General features: G+C 41.6%; 1 protein-coding gene across 7 annotated transcripts in view; it reads left to right on the forward strand.

The window, feature by feature from the left end:
* Window positions 1-20633, forward strand: part of ERCC5 (ERCC excision repair 5, endonuclease) — a 37145-nt gene that overhangs the window by 2409 nt on the left and 14103 nt on the right. For 6 of the 7 annotated variants that reach the window (XM_077813160.1, XM_077813188.1, XM_077813179.1 and 3 more), the window contains 8 exons: window positions 324-444; window positions 1999-2174; window positions 3891-4006; window positions 4090-4182; window positions 4992-5052; window positions 7143-7283; window positions 8859-9066; window positions 10048-10998. In XM_077813160.1, the coding sequence (XP_077669286.1) occupies window positions 357-444; window positions 1999-2174; window positions 3891-4006; window positions 4090-4182; window positions 4992-5052; window positions 7143-7283; window positions 8859-9066; window positions 10048-10998 (1834 nt within the window). In that variant the 5' untranslated portion in view covers window positions 324-356. Of the gene's footprint in view, window positions 1-323; window positions 445-1998; window positions 2175-3890; window positions 4007-4089; window positions 4183-4991; window positions 5053-6734; window positions 6876-7142; window positions 7284-8858; window positions 9067-10047; window positions 10999-20633 lie in introns of those variants that run through there. The other variant, XM_077813206.1, reaches the window with a different exon arrangement.

The raw sequence follows: 20633 nt of genomic DNA on the forward strand, positions 1-20633 counted from the left end.
AAGCGATTTTAATCTCAGGGTTATGGGTTTCACTTAGATCATAAGATATTTAGGGTAGGGATCATGAGTTTTTTCATGTGTCTTCTGTGAAGTACTCAATATGCTTGTAAAATAATGAAGAACCCAATAATCATCATAGTGGATGGTTACTCAGCTACTATTGTAGCTGTGATTTAATGCAACTCTACTATTTTGTTGGTGAACAAGGTTTTCTAAACACACTCTTTGCTGTTTATAAATGTTTGTATTAATAACAAACCCTTTGTTTTCATAAACAAGGTTCTTCGCACCATAAAGTAAATATTTACAACTTTTCCCCATAGATTCTTTTCCTTCAAAGTAAGTAAGGAAGAACAATGGGAGTTCAAGGACTTTGGAAACTGCTTGAATGCTCTGGAAGACCTATAAACCCAGAAACTTTGGAAGGAAAAATTCTTGCTGTTGGTATCCTTAAAACCTTAAGTTGACATACTGTTGCTGAAACATGCTGGTCCATCTGTTCCACTGTGAAAAATGCAGAAATGTCCCAAATTGACCTTACCAAAACAATCTGTTAGGACTAGGCATAGTACAGGTATAGACCCTGTGAGTTTCACAGATGAAATCTTATGATTGGAAAGATCAAGTGGCAAGGAGTTCTTTAACTGGTTTGGTCTTTATATCTTACACACAAACGTAGAATGAAATGTTCCAGTAAAGGGTGGTGCTAATCTGAAAAGCTGAAAGGGACTGAATTCATTCTGTATGTAGGGTTTCACTTTTGGTTCATGCCAAAATAGGATGAGGTGAAATGCTGCATCTGATTGACTCTAGCTCTGTTCCTGAAGTTTTTCTACACATTAAAGTGCAGTCTGTTAATAAAAGGCTTTTCAGTGTTATCAAAGGCACATTCTAATCCTCTGTATTTAAGACATGGTTCAGACTGAAATGAGTTACACTACAGGTTAGCCAGATGGTGCAGAGAGGAATTTCAAAACCTTGCATTAGTTCAGGAAGAGACATAGACTAGGTTTTTTTTTTTTTTTTAAAAAAAAACTCATTTATAACATGGTGTGGTCTGGCCTACCTGGCTGGCCAAACCAGTATAACTTAGTTTGGATATGGCTGTGTTATTAAAAAAATAAATAAATAGATAAATGCTATATAAACCATTTATATCACACTCATCATCTGAGCATCAACGCATGGTTGCAAAGCATATTTGTTTCAGCATTCTAAATGGGGCCAAGGGGAGTGGGATTCTATAACAGTTTTGCTTAGGACAGATATACTGGCTGAAAATTTATCAGAGCATGCATAGGACACCTCTTTGGCAAATGAAAGTGTATTTTTTGGAACAAAAATGAACCCTTGCCAAAATTCTGTGTATTTTATTTTTATTACCCTATATATGGCATTGAAACTAACCACTAATCTAGTTAGTTATCTTCATGGTTTGACTTCAAGGATTACTTGTAAAAATGTAGGAATCAAGGGATGATAAATAAGAACAAACAATAATTAAACGTGTGCCTTTATAGTTATATATGCCTTCCACAAACAAATGACAGGTTGTAGGAGTCTGTATTTCATAAGCTCATCTGATGTCTGCAGTGCTGACAGTCATTTGAACTAGAATACAAAAAAAGAGAAAACTAATGCCTATCTTCTGGGTCAGGAAAAATCAGTTCAAATCATCTTGTTAACATGGATGAAAGCTGGGAAGCTATTACAATTCATTCACTTACAGGAGGAATGAGGGTTGTTGTATTGGCTGCAGAGTGACTCCATTGCTGCTCTTCGGCTTGGGTATGGTGTTAAATATTCCTTCCTCTCCCATCTTCACTGGTCCTTGGAGGATCAGCTGGCCTTTTGTATACAAACCTAGCTACTTGGGCTTGGAACAACAGACAAGATTTAGACCTAAATAAATTTAATATAGTTTGTTCATTGCATGGTTAACATTATGAAATGTGCTTGTAAGGCTATACATTTTTTTTCTCTTAACTGTCCTTCAAGATATTAGCATTTGGTTGAATCAAGCAGTAAAAGGAGCCAGGGACCGTCATGGTAACACCATACAAAATGCTCACCTACTCACTTTGTTCCATCGACTCTGCAAGTTGTTATTTTTTCGAATCCGGCCTGTCTTTGTTTTTGATGGGGAGGCACCACTACTGAAGAGGCAAACTTTGGTTTGTACTTTTTTTGAGTAATTTTATGTTCTTTCCGGTGCTAAATAAGATGGAGATTTATCAATATGAAAGTTTATAGAGTAGATGCCCAGTCCTGCATCTTTGTAGTGAATGGCAATTCTGCCACTAATGTCAGTGAGAGCAGAATTGGACCTTAAATCAGCTACAGTAAGTGCAGGAACAAAGGCTCCTCTTATACATTGTTTCTGCATGAACATATGCATAATTATAGTCTAAAGATCAGATTATGATGTTTAATTACTGTGCTCGTGCAGGTGAATTGATATATTTAAACCAATATGAAAAATTCTAGTTTCTCACTTGTCTGGGCATGTGTATTTTTCAATGGGTGAGTAAAATCTATAATTATCACAATGACTTTTGATGATAAACTAAATGGTGAGCAAGTAGATTTTGTGCCTGGGTTGGTATTTTCATCTCAAGTTTACAAAGATAATTTACATGGTGAATCACTGCTATGGTTAGTTCTACAGAAGTGTGCAGAAGTCTCATTAAGATTGGGGGTCCTATGTGCTAGGTACTGTGCAAGCCAAATCAGTGATCGGGGAACTGACATTGTGTGGTGGACCTTGTCCCTTCATGGAGTCTCTATTAATTTAATGGGGCAGATTGATACCCCTGGAGATTGAAGTTAATGGGGCCTGATAGAGGGGGTTGTCTGAGCAGAATCAGTTGCGGGACTAAACCCTAAATTAAGACAAGACACAACAAGTTTGTGTGCAAAGAGGAAGTAGGAGAGGAAGAATGAAGAGAGCAGTGGCAGGGAAGTGTGCAGACTAACTGTGTACAGTTTACAAGGTGATTTAAAAAAAATAATCAGACATTAAGCATGACAAGAATCCACCATTCTTCTCAATTGTTTAAGTGAAGTACACTATGCATTAGAAATCAGTTATAATTTCACAAGTACCTATATAATGAACATGGGCTAACCCACCAGTTTAGTAGTGGATGACTTTCATTTCATAATGCTTTCCTGTTTTAATACCTTTGCAATTTTGGAAAAAAATGCCCTATAAAGATTGGAACTTATTTGTGATTGGGGTGAGGAATTATTTAAAAACATCTATTCATTCCAGCACATCTCTCTCAGGGAACAATGCTTGCCACGTCCCACAGTGTTTCTTCTGAAGTGTAGCTTGGCGATTAGAAAACTGGATCATCCATCTGTTCTATTTTTATAAAATGATTAGTACTAATGTTTTTTTTTTTTCTTCAAAGTACTTGTATTTAATTCAGATTAATTTAAACAAGGAAATGTGATACTATTTTGTGATTTGCCTCTCCTCTTTTTCTTAGAAAGCAGGAAATTTAAAAAAAAAAACCTTTCAAAACCCAGGAAAAACCCTTCTGGGATGCTGTAGGTTCTGATCATAGCAGATTTGTGATAACCATGAGGGAGGAGGACAAGTCTAGCAGCTTCCAAGATACCCATTTTAAAACTGGAAGTCAATGAGGAAAGATTGCAGGATTGGGCTCTTTTATAGATAGTCTAGTTTCTGATATTTATGCAGGCATGATATGGAAAGCTCATGTCCATTAATATGAGAACTATTCTATTTTTATACAAAAATCTGTCACCTACAGTGTCTCAATTTACAGCTTATTATAAGAGTAATTCATCTGAAAAATATCTTCCATTAACAAGAAGTATCCTTTTAGTGAAATCTGATGTTACTCATTTAATGTTCGCAGGCTAAACGAAGACAAAGAAAAGAATTGGCAGTCAGTGACTCTAAGAAAACTACCGAAAAACTCTTGAAAACTTTCCTGAAAAGACAAGCTATCAAAACGGCTTTAACAGGCAAAAGGCAAGGGCAAAAGCGTTGTTTTCCTCTTGTTTCAGTGGCAGTTTTTGCTTAGATATTAATAACTCTTCCAACTTTTTCTTAAGCAATGAAGCACTGCCCAGTATTTCACAAGTTCGAAGAGAAGAAATTGATGATATGTATGTCTTGTCTTCTTTACAAGAGGAAGAAAAAAAGAGGTAAGCAATGCTAAAATGAGTAGCTCAGTCTGATATGTGAAAATCCATATTGAAAGTTTTTAATGCTGTTTTTGAGAGTGTTCCTCTGTGGGATGCAAACTGTATTTACTTGCTGGATATTTCTAGTGGATATTTCTAGTAAAAGTTATGGACAGGTCGCGGACAATAAACAAATATTCACGGAAGCCGTGACTTGTCCCTGATTTTTGCCAAAAATGTCCCTGACAAAAATCGAAGCCTTAAATCACCACTACTGGGTAACGAGATACACAGTCAAATCTGGACCAGGTCAGTTGTGACAGTTATTTGGAGGCCTCATTCTGATTCTTAGCATAGAAATAGCTACATTAAAAAACCAGCAACAGTGGCTAGGAGCTGAGAGGGGATCCTGCACTACTCTGCAGGGCTGGGAGCTGCTGGGGGGGCCCACGGGAGCTGGGGAGCTCCGGGATTCCCCTGCTGCCCGTGACAGCTGGGCAGGTTGGGGGGCCCTGTTGCCGCTCGTGGCTGGTCTGCTGCGGTGCCCCAATGTCATGGAGGTCTCTGGAAGTCACAGATTCTGTGACTTCTATGACCTCTCTGACAATCGTGGCCCTATTGATGATCTTTGTATCCCATCCAATTCCTCTGCATCTCTTCTGCTAGCCTGTATCTTTTTTTATTATACATTTCAGATTCCTTAGTTTTCCTGTTGATGAGCAAGCAGTAGGTTCATTCTATTTTGCTTATAAAAAAACCTTATTGGTACATATGTTTAAAAAACCCTACAGCTTCCTTTTTGTCTACCTTGCTTCCTTTTGTAATTTTAGTTCAGAAGACGAAGATGAAAAAGAGTGGGAAGAGAGAATGAGCCAAAAAAAAATATTGCAGGTAACTACATTTGAATAGCCTTGTAATTGTGAAAATTTTCAATCACTCACTTCAAATGGACAACATTAACAACAAGGACCAACAGATATACTGGTTGAGGTGTATAGATGTACCAGAATTAATTCCTGGTGTAAAAATAGGATTGCCTGCCTAAGGGACCAATAACTTTTTTAAAATGTCTGCTATCTTGCTAATCCCAAAATGTAGAAATTAGTGCTATCTCCTGGTGGAGAGCTGGAGACTCAATTTCCCAGTGTTACATAGTATTTCTTTCTAAGGTGGTGATTCATGAAATATTGGACCATTTAGAGAAAAAATACATTTTTGTTACTGAAAGTTAACTATGGAAAACTTAAGACATTAATATATGTATGTTTTCCGTCGTTCTTTCTTTCAATAAACTATGAGAGGATGTTGGGAGTCCCTCCTGTCGAAATTCACAATTTATTCATTTCAAAAACTTTAACTCAGTTGGGCCTCTTCTTTTATCATTATGTCCCTTTGTTTGTCCAATTCCTGTTGTCTCTGCTCCTCCCTTTGGCTCTCATTCCAACTTTTGTCTTTGTCCCTGGAACAAATGCTGTCCCTACAACTGGAAGTCTTTCAGCGCATGCACTCTCTTCAAGCATTTCGTCGTCCCTTCTTCTCTTCATTGAATACTTATAAACCCTCGCTTTTGCAACCGTGTTTTAAAGGTCTATACTTTGTGACCTGCTAGGGTTAGAAACACCATGGCACAGCAATGAAAATACTTTCAGGATAGGTAAACTTTTTTCAAATGACATTGCGATTAATGGCACTGTTAAACAATAGAATAACAATGGAAATTTATTAAATATTTGTGGAGGTTTTCTACATTTTTCAAATGCATCGAAGTGTGCAGTGCTCACTTTATTTTTTTATTACAAATATTTGCACTTGAAAAAATGATAAAAGAAATAGCATTTTAATTCACCTCATACAAGTTGTGTAGTGTAATCTCTTGATCATGAAAATGCAATTTACAAATGTAGTGTTTTTGGTTACATAACTGCACCCAAAAAACAAAACAATGTAAAACTTTAGAGCCTACAAGTCCACTCGGTCCTAATTCTTGTTCAGCCAATCGCTAAGAGAAACAAGTTTGTTTACATTTATCGGAGATAATGCTGTCCACTTCTTAATTACAATGACACTTGAAAATGAGAACAAGCATTCGCATGGCACTGTTTTAGCTGGTGTTGCAAGATATTTACATGCCAGATGCACCAAAGATTCATATGCCTCTTCATGCTTCAGCCATCATTCAGCTTCCATGCTGATGACGCTCACTTAAATTTAATTAACAATTTTTTTTTTTTTTTTTTTTGGTGACCGAACTCTTTGCAGGGAGAATTGTATGTCTCCTGCTCTGTTTTGCCTGCATTCTGCTATATATTTCACGTTATAGCAGTCTCTGATGGTGATCAAGCACATGTTGTTCGTTTTAAGAACACTTCCACTGCAAATCTGACAAAATGCAAAGAAGGTACCAATGTGAGATTTCTAAAGATAGCTACAGCATGCGACCCAAGATTTAAGTGCCTTCCAAAATCTGAGAGGGATGAGGTGTGGAGCATGCTTTCAGAAGTCTTAAAAGAGCAACACTATAATGTGGAAACTACAGAACCCAACAGAAAATCAACCTTCTGCTGGTGGCATCTGAATCAGATGATGAAAATGAACGTCAGTCCGCACTGCCTTAGATTGTTGTCGAGCAGAACCCGTCTTCAGCATGAACACCTATCCTCTGGAATGGTGATTGAAGCATGAAGGAACATATGAATCTTCAGCACATCTGGCATGTAAATATCTTGCTATTTGAAAATGTATAAAACATCCAAAAATATTTAACTAAATGGTATTCCATTATTGTTTAACAGCACAATTAATCACATGATTAATGTTTTTAACTGTTTGACAGCCCTAAATAAAAGCCTCGTTGTACTAACTTCTGCTTTGAGAGATTAAATACTGTATTTGACTTTCCATTTGATTATGAGTGACTCTGTATGTTTGTTGCCTTGGTCATATGAAATCAGTGTTTGTAAGTTCTCTTTCACTACTTACAGGAAGAATTCTTTGACAATCCTCATTCTGTAGATATTGAATCAGAAGACTTCAGCAGTCTGCCTCCAGAAGTGAAACATGAAATCCTGACAGACATAAAGGAGTTCACAAAGCGACGAACATTATTTGAGACCATGCCAGAGGTAAAATTTAAAAAATCCGTCAGCTTTTTTTAAAGCCAATAGGATAGAGTCTGCTGCCATTAGCGCCGATGAAGACTGCATTAGTATCTCACATCAAAAAATCCTTGATGTGCTATGTCAGAGAAGTGACTGCACAAAAATGTCAGGGTCATGGTTCTCAACAAACTTGCTTTCTATATGTATTCAGAGTTGTTTCTGACTTCTGATAGAATTGCGGAGCCAAGATTGCTTTATAATTTGCCCACTCTTGCATTGTGGCTCATGCCTCACCACCAGAATTATTCTGTAATTGGAAATTAGTGAATCTTATTTATGATAAGTCAGGCGGAAAGAAAACAACTTCACTTCCAGATTCCAAGCTGCATGCAGAGCTGGTAGCTGGGAAGTCGTTTTTTTTATTTGTAAACTAAGCAAATGTGTAAAAAGTCATTTCAGAGACAACTGGAACCCTGCAGTGCCATTTTTAGAAAAATTTTTGAGAGCACAACTATGTTTTAAAGCGTAATAAGACTGTTTAGATGGCAGCTGGCATTGAAACCTGCCAGGATAGATGTTGTAATAGGCAACCACATTTAAATCACCCCAGTGTGGGTTCCATTATAATTTTATTTGCTCTTGAGTTATGGACCATCTCTTTTAAATGACCAATTTTTACTGGTCATGTAAGGGAGGTATCAGTGTATTTAACAATGTTCCTTTTTAAATAATAGTATTAAACAATGTCACAGTTCCAGGGCAATTGTATCTGTATTTCCCTTCAGTGGTACAGCTTCCAGCTGACTGACTGCTTTCAGCTCCCCAGCTGTTACCATTCTGGGGGGAGACCTGCATCTCTCTCCCTTCTGACCTTGGTATTCCCAAGCTGCACAGTTCCCTGCTTTCACTGTCTATTTCCCAGCACAGACAGGTTACCTGAGGACATCTGCTTGGTTTCTCTTCAGAGACTAATAACATATAACTGTTGACAATCACTCTTATCAGGTAGCACATCCTGTGCAAGTCTATTTTATTCTTAAAGTAAAATATAATAAAAAACAAACAAAACCCTATAAGGATGTGATTAAGCTTACCAGAATTAACTACAACCTTAACCTAGATTCTGTCAGGCCCGGTCCTTGGAACCCTATCCTCCAGGGGGGTTCATAATAGAGGAAGTACATTTAGCACCCCTCTCCCTCATGAGAGAAGGTATTTGCTACAGTAACACATACACAGTTGCATTTTTAATAGGGTGTACATCAAAGGTGTTACCACTAATCTGATAAATGTTATTAAGTTAAACTTTAACTTCATTCCATAAGGTTCAGGATATTACAGAATATTGTCAGTCTGTCACACTAATTAACCTATTTTTATCCTGTGTTAATGTGTCAGTCCCTTGTGTCATTGCAGTCAGTAACAGAAAAATGTCCTGTGTCAGAAAGTGATGAGATGTAGAGAAACTGATACCTATTTTATTTTTGTAACACAGCCGTTTCCTCCAGAGCCCAATGAATGCATTTGCCTCAAAAATTCAGCAGTTGCATTTTATCTAAATACTGTGGCTCATTTCATGTTTAATTTGTTTGTTTTAAGGAGTCCAATGACTTCTCACAATACCAACTCAAGGGTTTGCTTAAAAAAAACAACCTCAGTCGATACATAGAAAATGTGGAAAAAGAGATGAGTCAGCAGGACTCAGGCCAAATCCAAACCCAATATGAAAATGAGGGGGGCTTCATGAAAGAAGTGGAAAGCAAGAGGGTAGTCTCTGAAGATAGTTCTCACTACATTCTGATAAGAGGTATTGTAATGTTTTCTCTTCACGTCCTGAAATTTCTCACTGGGTGTGGGCACTCTGTATTGCTGTTGGTCTTGTATATACTGCTGAGAAATATGAGTTTCATGTACAGAAACATAGACAGTGAGAGCTTTTTTAACCGGCATACAGGGGAACGGGGGGTGCCGGTAAATTTAAGATGCCAGTTAGCTCAGAGGGAGGGGTTTGGAGTGCGGGGTGGGTGTGCGGGCCAGGGGAATAGGAGGGGCTGCGGAGCATGGATCCTGGGATGTGGGAGGTGGCTTGGGGTGCTGGATGTGGGGGTGCTCACATCCGGCAGCTCCCCGCAAGTAGCTCCCCGTCCCTGCTGCTCCTGGCGGAGGCACAGCTAGGTGGCTTTGTAAGCAGGCACGCTGCCTCTGTTTGCCAGTGCTACTCCCGCACCTCCCATTGGCTGCAGTTCCTGGCCAATGGGCTGGGAGCCCCCAAGTCAGCACTTGAGGAGGAGGGACGGAGGTAGCATGCCTGCAGAGCTCCCTGGCTGCGCCTCCGCCAGCAATAGCCGGGACGGGGAGCCACCGGAGGTGAGTGCCCCCTCCATCTGGCACCCTCAGCCCCTCCTGTGCTCCAACCCCCTGCCCCAAGCTCCCTCCTGGACCCAAACTATCACTCCCAGAGCGCGCCCCACGGCCCCGCCCATGCCCCAGCTCCCTGTCGGCCCTGCACCAACCGCACTATAAACCAGACTTTCAGTGCAGATCTGAAATGTTGGTTTATAGAGCTTGCCAATTGGTCAAGTGCCGAAAAAGAGTTTACTGTTTTGATACTTTCAGTATAATGAACTATAACACTAACTTAATTATTAAATTGCAGAGAAATAGAGTAATAAAAGACTAGATTATCAACCACCAACTTCTTAGGATTTTAAATCTAATTCATTATAGAAGAAAAAGAATATATAAACAGTTATATATGAAGAAACTTAACAGTCTTTTTCTTTTTCAGGTATTCAAGTAAAGGAAGCCACCAGTACGCACTTAGAAACTCTTTCAGTTGGGCATTCCACAGGACCTGAATATAACATACCTGATAAAATACATAATGAAATGAATGCTAATACCAAGCCACCTTCACCTGAAAAGTTAAAGACAGAGAAGGCTAGCAATGCAGCTGGAGCACCACCTTCTCCCAGAACTTTGCTTGCTATACAGGCAGCTATGTTAGAAAGCAGCTCAGAAGAGGAGCCAGAGGATAAAGATAAAAGGAAGCTGAATTTGGACCAAGCCACTCTCTGTCCCAGTACAGTTGAAGGCAATGTATCACCAAGAACACTACAGGTTATTCAGCAAGCTTTAAGTGGTGGTGATGATGATGTGAGAGCAGTTATTACCGCTAGTGCTGATAGAACACAAATGGAAATGTCAGGGGTGAAGGATCTTATTAATAGCTCAGATGAGGTTTCTAAAATTAAGGATGAAAAAGAGTCGCTACTTTTACCTACAGATCTTTCAACAAACACCGTCCTTATGCAAGATGGTGAATCAGACCAAAAACGTACATCAGATTTTTTTTTAATGCCTGTATCTAAAGGTGTGTGCACACCTTGCGTTAAAAATGATTCCTCTGTTGAAATCATTAGAATAGATAAAGAACAGACAGAAGACGAACAAGAGTACACTTCAAAAATGGACTCAAGATGTCTGCAACAAAGTATGGATATTTCAGTGCAGAAACCAATAAGTTCCACAACAAAGACCACTTCAGTAGCTATGATTCATTCAGAAACTACAGAAATTTCCAACAATGTGGAATATGAAAATATAGAGTGTGTTTTTCCAGAAGCAGAAAAGAATGCTCCTGGGCAACAGCATCCACTTTCAGTCACTCCAGAAATAGCATATCCTAATGAGGCAAGAGTACAAAGGAAATCACATTCTGAAGAGAGTGATTCAGATGGTATGTGCAGCATGCTGTTTTTTTCCATATTTGATTGTGGTAGCCAAGGCCCCAATCAGGATTAGAGCCCCATTGTGCTAATTGCTGAACAGATACACAGGAAGACCAGATTCCCTGCCCTGAAGGGTTCACAGTCTACTGACATGACCCTTGCATTTACCTCTGCTAATAGAGACAAAGATGTATTTTAAAAACTTATGTATGATTTCTTTTTTTTTTTAAATTTGGCCTTATTGACAAATATATAATCTCTTGTAGACAGGAAGAAGTGCTTCCTTTTTTTTTTTTTTTTTTTTTTAAATTTTTTTGATTACTAAGTAGTTTTTAATATGGGATTTTTATTATACTTTAATTGTAGGGAGAAGTAATTTTATTAGATTGTAAATTTGAAATGAGAGGATTTGATTCAGATAATGATTTCTTATTCTCTGTCACAAATCAATATTTTCCTGAAGAGGGACTGACAGTTGCTCTAATTATGATGAGCCTCATTTCAGAGATCATTCCCAAATTTGTCTTGTTTTGATACTGGTTTATAAATCAGAAGAACTTACCAATACTACGCTTAATATTCCAACAGATTTCAGTCTTTCTGATTTGTCAAAGAGAAATTAATCATTTGGAAATTTCTCTTGACAAAAATCTAGTAACAGCAATGTAGCAAAGCACAGTAGCCGTGACAGAACTGTTCATATAAAAGTGTTCTGTATAAAGAATAATACCCAGATCATCCTTTGTATTTGATTGTGATCTTGGAAGAGTTAAGTAGCCATTTGACTGACAAAATGTATTTAGGTATCCAAATGTTATATTCATTTTAAAAAGTACATGTTATAAACTGTTAATAAGTGGGTAATCTAGGATTTGCCAGAACTCGGACAAATAGGATTTATTTTTTCTAAGATTGAAATCATCCAATGGTTTGACACGATCATCTTAGTCCCTGGGAAAAGAGATGAGGGTCCGTAAACACTTTGTCTCCTTATATAGAAATAATAGATCTTAGGCTCAGTAATAACTTAATTTGTCAAGGAAGAACACTTCTGTCCCATATCCAAGTCTGATTTTGGTATTAGAACCTCAAATTTGATGTTTTCTTAGTTTGCTCAGTAAATCTGGGACCATATAAATACATCTTATCTTGATAATTAAATGATTTCCTCCTATTTTAATATAAAACTTTCTCTGATCCTCCGGGAACAAAAAACTGACTAACAGTTTACGTCAGCTGTCAATTGATATCTTAACATTTTGACCAATGATTCAATTCAATGGCAAAAAATCTATATTCATGCAGTGTTAATGTTGATTGGTGGTATGTTGTTCCTTTGCAGAATGCTGAGTTGAGGAAAACGCCAACATCTGAAAACCAGGAACTGCAGAGTTAAGGCTGCACATGCATATTTAACTCTGCTCTCTTTCAGCAAATCCACCCTGTTAACACAAATACCTTTACTATGCCAACCCCACAGTTCTCGAAATATGTAAGCTGTTCACCTTCTTTTACAATCCACTCGTTCTCTCTCACCCACAGGATTCCATCTAACACTGTGGGGGGGAGGGAAAGGCAGTTGACCATGCCACGTTCCCTTTGTTCTCCTGGCATTAGTCAATTGGAATTATTTGCATACACTCCAGGCACAGTCAGTGTGTTAGGTGTACTTGCACTAAATGGTGGAGGCAGCAATTGGGCCTGCTAAGTAATGTGTGTTTGTGACATATGGACATGTGTGACAGGGCAATGATTAGGATATGAGGAGATCTATGTTTTGCACACTGAGGTGTGAGTGCTAAGGGAAGAGCTGCACGTGTACCTTCAGGATGCAGTATGCATCATTTCTGTGCAGAATTGTGGATATGTTGTGTAATTAGCAGGGCACAGAAGTATTATTACAAAGGGCATTGTCAGCAACGAGGGGGAACATGAGGATTCTAACGCTTAAATGATGGTTACATGAAAGTGAGATTGTATCCTGTGAGTAAGTGTAAGAGAGCTGTAAAATGCTGTGAAGTGGTCCTTAAATTTTACATGTTCTTCTCTCTGAGGAGATGGTTAAGTGTATGAGTGGACACCAGGAACCTGCTGAACATTAGTGCCAAGGGCCACTGTAAGTATGTGCTACATGCATAGTGAGGCACTGCTCAAAGAGGGTAGAAGGAAGGTGGTGTGGGCAACCTTTCCCCCTCTCTTTTTGCGCTTTAATAGTGGAACCCTATGGATGGAATGGGTTGAAAAAGGTGAACAACTTCTACATTTTGGGAGCTGTGGGATTGGCAGGTTGTGTTAACAGGCCATATTGGGCATTGATGAAAGAGGACCAAGTTAAGTATGCATGAGCATTTCCCAGTTTTCAGACATTTGAGTTTCGCTAAACTGTGTGTTCTGCAAGAGGACAGCATGTCACCAGCAGCCTTAACTCTGCATTAATGTAGTTTTTTTTGCCATTGAAATGCCTCAGTTTTTGAACAGGAAATGATGTTGATAGGAATTAGTAGTCATTTAGGTAGATGAATAGATCATGTCCTACAGTTAGCATATTGAGACAGCTGCAGTCCTCCCCATGCCTGCCCTCCCGCCACTTCTCACCAGTCCTGCTTCAGCATCCCTCCCCAACTATTCCCCTGAGTCATTCAGTGCTTTCCTCCATCCAACCTGGCCCCCTCCCCACTACTGTATCCAAGCCTTCCCACCACAAGCAAGCATTTCTCTGAAGTCTTCACTCCCAGTTATGAAAACAGTTTTATTGCTATTTCTTCACCCTTCCTATAACCTGATTCCAATGCAGTGCCTAGAGCCAAGGAAAACTGTTTATAGTGGAATAGTGTTGGAGTGCAGGGAGGTGAGGGTGTGCTGGCAGAGCTGAGGGGTGCCAGGCCTCCCTCACCTGAGCTCCTAACCTTGCATCTCCTACCTACCATCCCCATTTATTTTCTTCTCCATAAACCCCTTCTCCTGGCTGCAGCCTCAAACACCTCTGACCCTTATTCCCACTCTTCTTCCTCTCTCCCACTTCCCTCCTCTCACCGGAAGCATTCACATGTCTTTGTTTTCCCATATACTTTGATTACATTCCCCCCAAAATAAAATTGCCACTTGTGATTCACAAATTGTAGCAACCTACAGCCACTCAGTTCATATGTCCTTTTGTCTTAGGTGGGGGCTTGTGATATCCTTATCCTTAGTGATGTTAATTTAAGGGTGAGGTCACAGGATTTGAGAGGTCTGTGATTCATTCAGTCGTTAATTCCTAGCTCAGTCTAAGGGTGTGTCTACGCTACAAAATTAGGTCAAATTTATAGAAGTCGGTTTCTTAGAAATCGTTTTTATATATTCGAGTGTGTGTGTCCCCACGGAAAATGCTCTAAGTGCATTAAGTGCATTAACTCGGCGGAGTGCTTCCACAGTACCGAGGCAAGCGTCAACTTCCGGAGTGTTGCACTGTGGGTAGCTATCCCACAGTTCCCACTGTCTCCACTGCCCATTGGAATTCTGGGTTGAGATCCCAATGCCTGATGGGGCTAAAACATTGTCGCGGGTGGTTCTGGGTACATATCGTCAGGCACCCGTTCCCTCCCTCCCTCTGTGAAAGCAGCAGCAGACAATCGTTTTGTGCCTTTTTTCTTGAGTTACCTGTGCAGACGCCATACCACGGCAAACATGGAGCCCGCTCAGGTAACCGTTACCGTACATCTCCTGGGTGCTGGCAGACGTGGTACTGCATTGCTACACAGCAGCAGCAACCTCTTGCCTTGTGGCAGCAGACGGTGCAGTAGGACTGGTAGCCGTCATCGTCATGTCCAAGGCGCTCCTGGCCACATCGGCCAGGAGCGCCTGGGCAGACATGGGTGCAGGGACTACATTAGAAGTAACTTGACCAGGTCATTCTCTTTAGTCCTGCAGTCAGTCCTATTGCACCATCTTATGGTGAGCAGGCAGGCGATATGGATTGCTAGCAGTCCTACTGCACCATCTTCTGCCGAGCAGCCATGAGATGTGGATGGCTTGCAGTCCTTCTGCACCGTCTGCTGCCAGCCAAAGATGTAAAAGATAGATGGAATGGATCAAAACAAGAAATAGACCAGATTTGTTTTGTACTCATTTGCTTCCCCCCCTCCCCCGTCTAGGGGACTCATTCCTCTAGGTCTCACTGCAGTTACTCACAGAAAAGTTGCAGCGAGGTAAATCTAGCCATGTATCAATCAGAGGCCAGACCAACCTGCTTGTTCCAATAAGAACAATTATTTAGGTGCACCATTTCTTATTGGAACCCTCCGTGAAGTCCTGCCTGAAATACTCATTGATGTAAAGCCACGTCATCAGTCGCCCCTTCCTCCGTCAGAGCAACGGCAGACAATCGTTCCGCGCCTCTTTTCTGTGTGGACACCATACCAATGCAAGCATGGAGGTCGCTCAGCTCACTTTGGCAATTAGGAGCACATTAAACACCACACGCATTATCCAGCAGTATATGCAGCATCAGAACCTGGCGACGTCAGCACGGTCACATGAGTGGTCAGGACATGGACACAGATGTTTCTGAAAGCATGGGCCGTGCCAATGCATGCATCATAGATTCATAGATTCATAGATATTTAGGTCAGAAGGGACCATTATGATCATCTAGTCTGACCTCCTGCACAACGCAGGCCACAGAATGGTGCTAATGGGGCAAGTTCATGCTGTGGAACGCCGATTCTGGTCTCGGGGAAACAAGCACAGACTGGTGGGACCGCATAGTGTTGCAGGTCTGGGACGATTCCCAGTGGCTGCGAAACTTTTTCATGTGTAAGGGCACTTTCATGGAACTTTGTGACGTGCTTTCCTCTGCTCTGAAGCGCATGAATACCAAGATGAGAGCAGCCCTCACAGTTGAGAAGCGAGTGGCAATAGCCCTGTGGAAGCTTGCAATGCCAGACAACTACCGGTCAGTTGGGAATCAATTTGGAGTGGGTAAATCTACTGTGGGGGCTGCTGTGATGCAAGTAGCCCACGCAATCAAAGATCTGCTGATATCAAGGGTAGTGACCCTGGGAAATGTGCAGGTCATGGTGGAAGGCTTTGCTGCAATGGGATTCCCTAACTATGGTGGGGCCATAGACGGAACCCATAACCCTATCTTGGCACCGGAGCACCAAGCCGGCGAGTACGTAAACCGCACGGGGTACTTTTCAATAGTGCTGCAAGCTCTGGTGGATCACAAGGGACGTTTCACCAACATCAATGTGGGATGGCCGGGAAAGGCACATGACGCTCGCATCTTCAGAAACTCTGGTCTGTTTCAAAAGCTGCAGGAAGGGACTTTCTTCCCAGACCAGAAAATAACTGTTGGGGATGTTGAAATGCCTATAGTTATCCTTGGGGACCCAGCGTACCCCTTAATGCCATGGCTCATGAAGCCGTAAACAGGTAGCCTGGACAGTAGTCAGGAGCTGTCCAACTACAGGCTGAGCAAGTGCAGAATGGTGGTAGAATGTGCACTTGGACGTTTAAAGGCGCGCTGGTGCAGTTTACTGACTCGCTTAGACCTCAGCGAAACCAATATTCCCACTGTTATTATTGCTTGCTGTGCGCTTCACAATATCTGTGAGAGTAAGGGGGAGACGTTGAGGCAAATCGCCTGGCTGCTGGTTACGCGCAGCCAGACACCAGGGCTGTTAGAAGAGCACAGGAGGGCGCGGTACGCATCAGAGAAGCTTTGAAAACCAGTTTCATGACTGGCCAGGCTACAGTGTGCAAGTTCTGTTTTGTTTCTCCTTGATGGAAACCCCCCGCCCCTTGGTTCACTCTACTTCCCTGTAAGCTAACCACCCTCCCCTTCTCCCTTCGATCACCGCTTGCAGAGGCAATAAAGTCATTGTTGCTTCGCATTCATGCATTCTTTATTCATTCATCACGCAAATAGGGGGATGACTACTAAGGTAGCCCAGGAGGGGTGGTGGAGGAGGGAAGGAAAATGCCACACAGCACTTTAAAAGTTTACAACTTTAAAACTTATTGAATGCCAGCCTTCTGTTTTTTGGGCAATCCTCTGTGGTGGAGTGGCTGGTTGGCCGGTGGCCCCCCCACCGCGTGCTTGGGCGTCTGGGTGTGGAGGCTATGGAACTTGGGGAGGAGGGCGGTTGGTTACACAGGTGCTGTAGTGGCAGTCTGTGCTCCAGCTGCCTTTGCTGCAGCTCAGCCATACACTGGAGCATACTGGTTTGATCCTCCAGCAGCCTCAGCCTTGAATGCTGCCTCTTCTCATCACGCTGCCGCCACATTTGAGCTTCAACCCTGTTTTCAGCCCTGCCACTTACTCTCTTCAGCCCGCCACCTCTCCTCCTGGTCATTTTGTGCTTTCCTGTGCTCTGACATTATTTGCCTCTACGTATTCGTCTGTGCTCTGTCAGTGTGGGAGGACAGCATGAGCTCAGAGAACATTTCATCATGAGTGCGTTTTTTTCTTTTCTTTCTAATCTTCACTAGCCTCTGGGAAGTAGAAGATCCTGTGATCATTGAAACACATGCAGCTCGTGGAGGAAAAAAAAAGGGGACAGTGGTATTTAAAAAGACACATTTTATAAAACAGTGGCTACACTCTTTCAGGGTAAACCGTGCTGTTAACATTACATACATAGCACATGTGCTTTTGTTACAAGGTCGCATTTTGCCTCCCCCCACCGCGTGGCTACCCCCTCAACCCTCCCCCCCTCCCCATGGCTCACTGCGGGGAACATTTCTGTTCAGCCATAGGCAAACAGCCCAGCAGGAACGGGCACCTCTGAGTGTCCCCTGAAGAAAAGCACCCTATTTCAACCAGGTGACCATGAATGATATCTCACTCTCCTGAGGATAACACAGAGAGATAAAGAACGGATGTTGTTTGAACGCCAGCAAACATACACTGCAACGCTTTGTTGTACAATGATTCCCATGTACGTGTTACTGGCCTGGAGTGGTAAAGTGTCCTACCATAGAGGACGCAATAAGGCTGCCCTCCCCAGAAACCTTTTGCAAAGGCTTTGGGAGTACATCCAGGAGAGTCGCGAATGCCAGGGCAAATTAATCCTTTCGCATGCTTGCTTTTAAACCATGTATAGTATTTTAAAAGGTACACTCACCGGAGGTCCCTTCTCTGCCTGCTGGGTCCAGGAGGCAGCCTTGGGTGGGTTTGCGGGGTACTGGATCCAGGTCCAGGGTGAGAAACAGTTCCTGGCTGTCGGGAAAACCGGTTTCTCCGCTTGCTTGCTGTGAGCTATCTACAACTTCATCATCCTCTTCGTCCCCAAAACCTGCTTCCGTGTTGGCTCCATCTCCATTGAAGGAGTCAAACAACACAGCTGGGGTAGTGGTGGCTGAACCCCCTAAAATGGCATGCAGCTCATCATAGAAGCGGCATGTTTGGGGCTCTGACCTGGAGCAGCCGTTCGCCTCTCTGGTTTTTTGGTAGGCTTGCCTCAGCTCCTTAAGTTTCACGCGGCACTGCTTCGGGTCCCTGTTATGGCCTCCGTCCTTCATGCCCTGGGAGATTTTGACAAAGGTTTTGGCATTTTGAAAACTGGAACAGAGTTCTGATAGCACGGATTCCTCTCCCCGTACAGCAATCAGATCCCGTACCTCCCGTTCAGTCCATGCTGGAGCTCTTTTGCGATTCTGGGACTCCATCATGGTCACCTCTGCCGATGAGCTCTGCATGGTCACCTGCAGCTTGCTACGCTGGCCAAACAGGAAATGAGATTCAAAAGTTCGCGGTTCTTTTCCTGTCTACCTGGCCAGTGCATCTGAGTTGAGAGTGCTGTCCAGAGCGGTCACAATGGAGCACTCTGGGATAGCTCCCGGACATCAATACCGTAGAATTGTGTCCACAGTACCCCACATTCGACCCGGCAAGGCCGATTTAAGCGCTAATCCTCTTGTCGGGTGGAGTAGGGAAATCGATTTTAAGAGCCCTTTAAGTCGGAAAAAAAGAGCTTCATCATGTGGACGGGTGCAGGTTTACATCGATTTAACGCTGCTAAATTTTACCTAAAGTCCTAGTGTAGACCAGGGCTAACAGACCAAGGCAACAGAAGAAAACAGATTTTTTTTTTTTTTTTAAACGAGGGGGCTGTAACTGAGGAATCCTTTGGTCATGAGCCCAAATTTGGTTCACTATTGCTACTCTGAACCTTTGTGAAGCACACCAATTTTCAAAGCAATCCACCTAAACATTTGGATGTTAGCCCACTTACAAGATTTGATCTTTAAGGCATAAAAAATACTCTAGTTCTTTCTCTGTATTGGTACGTGTACAGTGTAAACATGTATATTTTCTATAATGTTGTTCGCTATTTGGGTCCCGTAAAGATTTAGTGGGTACCATGTCCTGCCTTGGGTAAAATGCTGCAGTGTGAAACCATTTTTGACCCATATCTCATCAATAGGTTCATTTCTAGCTCTGGGCAAAAAAAAAAACCCACCTAGAAACCTTTTTTTAAAATGTCATTTTTTGAGAGGGCTTATCTCCAGAACGCCTGGCTTGGATGACTCCAAATTTGTGCCATTAATCCTGGAACCTTCTGAGAGACACCAAATTTCAAGGAAAACTGACTGTGTGTCAATTTTAGAGGATTTAGAAAGGTTGACCTTTAAACTGGTAATGATGCACCCACACCACTATATAATAAACATTCTTTGGGCTAGGTTCTCACCTGTGAACATTGTTGCTATTCATGGTCATTGAAACCTGTAGTTTTAGCTTGTAGTTTCATATAATTCTTTGGCGAGGAAGGCAAAGTTTACCATTCTTTTCCCAAATTTGAGCAAACTGTATTAATGGTCAGCCACTTTAGCTCCCTTAGCTCCATAAACCATTTGGCTCATGCAAAAAGTCATGCTGCTAGGTTATTACCTGTCTGCTGCACCTGGATCCCACCTTGAAGGGGTAAGGAAATTCCATGGCAGAGAGGTAAGCAGCATAAATTAATTTAAGCTACTTTGATATGTGGGCTTGCTGTAGAATCTGGCAGACACTTGCAGCCCTTCCCTACCCATAGAAATGTGAGGTCAGCAGAAAGGGTGGTATTCCCCTCATGTATGCTGGATTCACGGGTGCAAGCTTCCCTCTTCTCATAGAAGTGGTGGAGAGAGAAATTCATTGAGGGATGAGGCCATTCAGATGCTTGCTTCTGTCATTAAAAACCTACACTAGAATTTATTTTTGAACTGTTTTGTTTTCCTATACAATGCCTTTAAAACTGAAAATAAAATGTTTTATCTTCTGTGTTTTCATTACATGCTGTCGCAATTTTATTACTTGTTTAAAAATAAGATTATGCAAAGTAATAAGTGATCTCTTCTGTTTAAACCCACCCCTAAAAAGACAGAGGTTCCTGTGAGAGAGGGTAGGACTAATGCCATACATAAACCAAAATCTGTTTTCCCCACCATAGTTTCACTCAATCAGGATTGCACAAATATATTTTATTTATTTAAAAAAAGCTCTGCAGAAGTCATACCATATAGAAACTATTTAACATGATTTTTTTTTCGGGGGGGGGGGAGGAGTTCTATGCAATAGGAAAAACATAGATATGTACTCATGTGCACACATCCCTTCCTAGTTCTTTTTTTCCCTCTAAAATAAATAAATTAATAACTTTTAGTGTAAAGCTTA

Source organism: Eretmochelys imbricata, chromosome 1 (genome assembly GCF_965152235.1).
Source record: "Eretmochelys imbricata isolate rEreImb1 chromosome 1, rEreImb1.hap1, whole genome shotgun sequence".
Classification (NCBI taxonomy): domain Eukaryota; kingdom Metazoa; phylum Chordata; order Testudines; family Cheloniidae; genus Eretmochelys; species Eretmochelys imbricata.